The sequence below is a fragment of the Daphnia carinata genome, chromosome 1, assembly GCF_022539665.2.
Source record: "Daphnia carinata strain CSIRO-1 chromosome 1, CSIRO_AGI_Dcar_HiC_V3, whole genome shotgun sequence".
Classification (NCBI taxonomy): domain Eukaryota; kingdom Metazoa; phylum Arthropoda; class Branchiopoda; order Diplostraca; family Daphniidae; genus Daphnia; species Daphnia carinata.
The window spans coordinates 8927133-8933956 of record NC_081331.1 but is presented as its reverse complement, the minus strand read 5'-3'; the positions used below and the strand labels follow the sequence as shown (position 1 = coordinate 8933956).

At 39.6% G+C, this 6824-nt stretch overlaps 1 protein-coding gene across 2 annotated transcripts; it reads right to left on the bottom strand.

Annotated features, from left to right (window-relative positions):
* Positions 1–54: 54 nt before the first annotated feature.
* On the bottom strand, positions 55–6596 carry LOC130693491 (vigilin-like). Of its 2 annotated transcripts, none has more exons than XM_057516641.1 (21): positions 6509–6596; positions 6373–6445; positions 5836–6100; positions 5615–5771; positions 5323–5541; positions 5006–5253; positions 4725–4898; positions 4464–4619; positions 4243–4408; positions 3925–4181; positions 3729–3866; positions 3478–3672; positions 3115–3383; positions 2843–3026; positions 2610–2769; positions 2270–2557; positions 2046–2204; positions 1822–1967; positions 1618–1756; positions 1262–1536; positions 55–1179 (listed from the first exon to the last, which is right to left on the bottom strand). In XM_057516641.1, exons 3-21 carry the CDS (start codon positions 6052–6054, stop codon positions 913–915), a joined length of 3816 nt encoding a protein of 1271 aa, XP_057372624.1. In that variant the 5' UTR covers positions 6055–6100; positions 6373–6445; positions 6509–6596; the 3' UTR covers positions 55–912. The 2 variants fall into 2 exon arrangements, with proteins under 2 accessions (XP_057372624.1, XP_059351914.1); XM_059495931.1 differs by having other exon boundaries at positions 6373–6413; positions 6509–6592.
* Between the last annotated feature and the right edge of the window lie 228 nt (positions 6597–6824).

The following is a 6824-nucleotide window of genomic DNA, read 5'->3' as shown; positions in this document are numbered from 1 at the left end:
TCCGGGTTCAAGATTTAGAAATTGGCGATTGCATTTTCTTAAAACACTAGAAATGTCCCATTTTTATAAGTGTATTCAACTTCAGCGTATAGAACTGTCACCGTAAAGTAATAAGTCCATAACAATCTTTTGCAGCATAGTTACGATATCAGAATATGCCTTGTACATCTCCAAGTAATATTCATCAACTGACACTATTACATCAGGTGTCAAAACTAAACAAGTGAAATCCAAAAACGTTTGGACTATAGATGATTTGAGAATGGGCGGGGTTGGTGGGGGTAGGGAAGCAAATCAGCAAACTGATCCGTTTCCAGGTTATATTTTTGTACCGGCTCTAAGCAAACTGTTCTTCCAGTTTTCTGGATGAATCCCAATCCCGTAACAGAGGTTTACTCCGTATTACCGAGAGCTTAAGTCTTATTGAACGGTAGAAATCCCTCATTTCCGAGCTAACCAATAAGACGCATATAAGGCAACGTGGTCCACGCAGAAATGAAAAAAAAACCTACTTTTCTTGAAAAGTCCCCTTTAAATGTAAATCAAGAGAACTTTGACATAATTTTACGAGCAAAGCAGCATTTCTGCCAACCCACAGGCAAATTAACAAAAAAGATATATATATCTGCCTCCACGGTACCCAGAAAATGGTTAGGTAGGTTAAGATAACGGTTCCATCAGCTTGAGAATATAACTTCATTGAATGATGGGTCGGAGAAAAGGCTGCAGGTCATTCGTGTGGAACGGTGAAGACCCCATCTACCGAAGCGATACTACATACATCTAGCATTTATCAAAGAAATGGACATATACGAGGGAAAACTGTTTGGACAGGGTTGAAAAAGGCCCATTTTCAGGATTTCCGAACAAAAATCCTAACTCGTCAAGGTAGAGATACCACAGGAAGCAACTTTAACGCCTCGGTCCCCAATGAGGTGCACCACCAGAAGGTGTATTAGGTCCAGCCTTCCCAAACGATGGGAACTCCTCATTACTAGCTGTGTTCGGAGCTACAACTGGTACCCGTTGCTGACCTTGATGCGGTGGAGCCTGCTGCTCCCAAGGCGCACCGGCCACGATAAAGCCTGGCTGTCCTGGATTGCGCTGATTGTATTGCCCTTCTTGTTTCGGAGCTCTCAGGTATTGCTGCGATGAATCGTTGTCATCGATATCTTGCATCTGTAAACAGAATTTAGTTAAAAATGACACTTTGTAACAGAGCAATGTGTACATATTGTTCTCAATAGATCGATGGACTTACGTATTCCTCAACAAGATTCAGCAAGTAATCCGCACACTCTTGAACTTTTTCTTCACGGCCAATAATTGTGACAATATCAGGATCGCCGCCCTCGAATGGGAATCGTATCTCAACCTTGTATTGATCCATAACCTGTCGGATATTACGACCTCGTCGACCAATTAGACGTGAATGGACGCGCTGATCAATTGGTAGATCTTGCTTTATTAGGTCGTCAAGGTCTTGAACCATTTTGAGAACGGCTTCTTTCGCTTGATTGGCATTTTCTTCGTAGCCTGCAAGTTCACACGTTTTTAGTATAAACGAACCTAACAAAATAACTGAACTTAATGCAAGATGGGAGTCTCTTCTACTACCTTTAATAGTTATCAGCTGCGGATTAGGATCTTCTGGTTTCGGCATAGTTATGTTAACTTGGAAATCATCTCGAAGTTTAGAGATGACTGCCCCCTTTTTCCCGATGATCTTCGAATGGTACTCCGGTGGAACTTCCACCTAGCAAAGAAGACATAGAAAAAAGTTAAAACTATAAATGACACGAAACAAACTTCTTTAATTACATGCACAGCGAAGTTTCTTAAAACACGATCTTCGCGCTCTTTTTCCAGTTCAGTTACGCGATCTAGAAGAGCTTGGCGAGCAGCTTCTACTTTCGCAGCCGGGCCGGAGATTTGTATAGCTTCACTTTGCTGTTCGGCCGAAGGTACTGTAAGAAATGATTTTGTTGATATTCGCGTTTTTTTTTTGTGTGCGAAATATTTACACGTCACAAACTACAACTTACTCTTGATGTTAACGTCATGAGTTGTCATCATTTCACGCACATCTTTTCCTTTTTGACCAATGATGTAGCGATGCAAATCGTAGGGAACGGAAACTTCGACAGTGATCGGCACCAAAGCAATCAACGCGTTTTTCGCGGCTTCACATCTATCCTGGCGGCCTAGAAATCGTCGAAATTTAAGTTAATTGCCAAAAAATATCGAACTGCCATATTTTCATCCTCACCTGTAATGCGAATTACATCACATGCTTTGGGAGCATCATCAATTGCTGATTCCCCTTCTGGCTGCTGTCCGTTCACATGATCAAGTTCTGTGTCGACAGGGCTCTTCTCTGGAAACTTAATTTTGACGTCAAACTCCGTCGTTATGTTTTGGACACGCGTTCCTTTCGATCCCATTATTGTGCGATGGAACTTCTGAGGTATCACACAATCTATTGTTACTTGCTGCTCTAGATCATTGACTATCTCTTCAATGCGATGTCTTGCTGCTTCAACACACTCTTTGGCACCTGCATTTCAAGATGTTAGAAAATCTTCACATCTTTAAACCCGTTATTTTACCTTTAAGGACAACACGATCAGAATCAACTCCGGAACGAGGGAATGAAACAGTTACTCCTCCGTATTGATCGGAAATCTCGTGCAGAATTTCACCTCTCCGGGCAACGAAATGACGATGGTACTTGGGCTCAACATGCATCTCCAGCTCTACAACGCTATCCTGCAAAATCCAAACATTACGTTGTTCGTATTAATAAGCAAAAACAAAAGCAAACAAAAATTCCTATGCTTACGAGTTCTTTGATTCGATTCTCCAACTCTTCTCGAGCTTTTTTCACGGCATCTTCTCTGCCGACGATTGTGATTATGTCTCGTTCCTTCGTATTGTTGGCTTCGGAATCCGAAGGAAAGACGATACGAGCTCCGGTTAATTCGCGAATTTTTCGGATGTTAGAGCCATTCCTTCCTATTAAAAACCTAAGAAATTCCAAAAGTGGTAATCAACAAAATTGGACTTCGAATACTTAATAATAACGATGAAAAATAAACAGATCAGATAAAACACCTGTGATGCTCAGGTTTAGAGCGTATTGTTTCGGTGTACCCTGTCAAGTTCTTTTCATTGCTCATTTCAATTAAAGTTTTCTTTGCTTTTTCCACTTCTTCTTTGGGGCCACGAATTAAAACTTTATTTGAGCCGCTTTCGGACGGAGGAAATTTGATTTGAACTCCTCCGCAATCTTCCATGATTGACTGAATCAACTTGCCGCCGGCACCAATAAAAGATTGATGATATTTGGCAGGAATCTCAACATCTTCAGCAATAATGCTCACCTAATAGAAATTAGAGCGTGAACATAAACGTCTTTATATTAATAGTTATTACAAACAAATAAAAATCGTATATGTAAGAAATGCAAAAGCATACCAATTCACTTTGAATCTTCAAAATTCGGTCTCTAGCTTTCTCAACATCTTCTTTCCGTCCGGTTATGACTATCATGTCCGAGTCTGAACCTTCAGGAGGTAAATCAATCCGAGTGCTTGTCTCTTCGCGAATTTTTCGAATATTCGCACCACCTTTCCCTATCACATTTTTGTGAAACTCTTTATAGATGGGTACCTATATCAATAACAGAGATAGTATCGAAAAATTGCGCTTTTCATTAATCAAAATACCTTTACTGAATAGGAAGACTCTAGCAATTCTTTATATAGTTTTTGCAAATATTTATACGTAGCATCAACATCTTGTTTCGGTCCGCGAATTTTGACAACGTCACTTTTTTCAGAAGAATCAGGGAAGGTAACTTGTACCTGAATTTTGGAACGTTGTTAGAAAACCGCACATATTCGTGTTTCTCGTTGTTCTTACCTGATGAAACATATCTCGAATTTCACGAATTTTCTCGCCTTTAGCACCAATGATATTTTTATGAAAGCGATGTTCAATCAAAATATCCTTTTCTCTTTCATTTTCCATCTTGGTAACCATTTCCATAAGTTCTGCTTTGGCCTGATTGACACCATTAGGTGTTCCCTCGATGCGGATAGTAGACGATCGCTCATCAGGGATATTGATTGTTACGCCCGTTTCTTCTTTTAAACGATTGACATTTGATCCACCCTTTCCTAGCAAGATTCGTAAATAGAATAAACGTTCTTCTCCGACATCGACTTTTAAAACTAATACCTATGATATGTTTGTGATACTTGGGATCGACAACGATATCGGCAAATGTAAGTTTGCTGAGCAAATCTTCGACGTTGGCTTGCAGGGCAACGCGAACCCTTTCTACCTCCTCAACAGGTCCTTCAACAATTATTTTATCAGCTTTATCTTCCATCTCCACATGGACCTAACGCAACCAAGAATGATGTTTCGTGCACAGTGCAAACACAGCAGAATACAACCTTTGGGTAATCCTGCGTAATAGCCCGAATTCCAGCGCCTTTTTTCCCAATTATATGCCGATGAATCCACGATGGGGCCAAAATTTCGGCTGTGCAGACCGAATTGGCTTTCTCGTATACTTTGGTCAGCGCAATGCCGAGCTTTTCTTGGGGACCCTGCAAAAATGAAAATTAAAGTCAATATTCTCATGCCCATCAAAACATGAGGCAAACTACAGAAAAAAAAAGCCTAACAATTTAAATCTAAATAAACTGCAATACCCTGAGTGTAATAGTTTCTTTATCCGAATCAGTTGGTGGCATTTCCACGCTGACACCGCTTTCTGCCAAAATTTCAGCTATTCCAGCGCCCTTCGGACCAATTACGTACTTGTGCTGAGACTTGCGTACCTCAACGCTGACTGTGGCACATTTCCGTTTCATCTCTTCGTAAATCTTTATTGAACAAAAAAACAAAAAAAACAAAACAAAAAAAAAACAAATAGTTAAATAAAAGTGTAAAAAAAAAGGCTCCTATTGCTAGAGAAATTTCAGATTTTTACCTGAATGATTGCATGTTTGACTTTTAGCACACCATCTCTCTCTCCCGCGATTGATATTTCGTCCTTTTGCACACTCAGCGGGGGAATGTTAACTTTAACTCCCGACCCTTCCGTTAATGATTTGATTGTTTCGTTGTGCGCTCCGGTGATAAAAGGATGATAAATTTTCGGTATCTCTAATCTCTCATAGGCCTGTTTCGATCGTTCGTCAGATATCATCTGGATTTCATGCAGTGCTTTTTCAATGCCTTAGAAATTCAAAGAAAAAAAAGAAATTAGGCACATGATTAATGAACATTTCGATTAAAAATGCATGCCTTCTTTGGGTCCAGTAACAACAATTCTTCCAGAGGATTCAGTTTCTTTAGGAATGGTAATTTTTGTGGCAGTTTGTTTTTCTAATTCCTTGAGCTTTACACCACCTTTACCGAGAATAAAGCCATGATACTCTTTGGGGATTTCTACAGCCGATGAAGATTGAGTTTGGAACCGTTTCAAAATTTCGCGCTTGGCTTCTAACACTGAATCTTGCTTGCCTGAAAAACGAGAAGATAAAAAAACTATAATATGTAATTATCACATGACAAACTTACAACTAAACATTTTTACCAATAACAACAAATGTCAAAGATTGGTCTTTAGCATATGATGTTTCAATTGTTGCGCCAGTGGATTGCATGATGTCAGCACATGTTTTAAGCAAGTCTCCTTCTCCAAATTTATTAGATGAATCAACTCGCCTTTCTTCCGGTGGTATGTGGAATACCTAAGCAAAACAAGGACTTCTAATAAGGAAAGAACCAATAAAACTAGGAAATATTTCCAATTACCTGGGTTACATTACGTGAACTCACACGCAACTTGTTGTTCCATTTTCCTATAGTGCAATCAGTACGGACACCAATAGCTGTTTCGGGTAAACCAGGGAAAATATCATCATAAGTCATTGCAGAAGGAGGCACAGATGGATTCCCCAGCCCATTTCCATCAGAATGACTTTTGGGATCAGGGCTGATATCATGCAAAGTCGATGGGATTGTAGTGTCCATTTTTCTTCTCTCGTAGTCGATGGAGGTCCAAAGCCTTACAGTACAACTAAAATACAATGGTATTGTAGATATGTATTGGAATCCCAGTGCTCTTTCTGAGCACACATAATAACTGTCACTCTATTTGAAGTTTGAGTATACTAGACATCAGCAGCAGCTTTAGACATATTAATTGTATCTAACAGAACCTTACGCTATTCAATGCCAATATCTGCCTCGGGTCGAAAAGACTGTTACATGGTTCTACACTACTTTGTAATATTCGGCATGTCGGTAAACTCATTAAGACTAATGGAAAAAGGGGGAAAAAAAGCTTACCGTACTGCGTTTCCACGGAAACGGGTCAAATCAAATAGGAACTGTGAAATTAATCGCCAGAATTTAGCTTTTTCTAAAATTGACACAATAGGGATGAAATCAGAAAGTTTTATTAGTTTTGCTTATTTCCACGTACATGTATCCGCTTCACACGCAACCCGGGATCAACTAAGACTCAGTTACACTAGACCACAATAACTAAGCTGAGACGTGGCAGCAAGCAATGACGTGTACGGATTGCAAGAACGTTGCCAAATATATAACAGAAGTGACAGAATATTAACGCATAACCAGTTAAATTACGTACAAAGTAAATAATATGTTAACATAAGAAGGAATTTAAGTTGAATAATACCCTATTTACCGAAAATTTTTAATGAAAGAATAACCAATGCCCTATGTCACTAAGTAATAGGGATCTCCCCCCTCCCCCGAAAAGCTATAATCGGGGT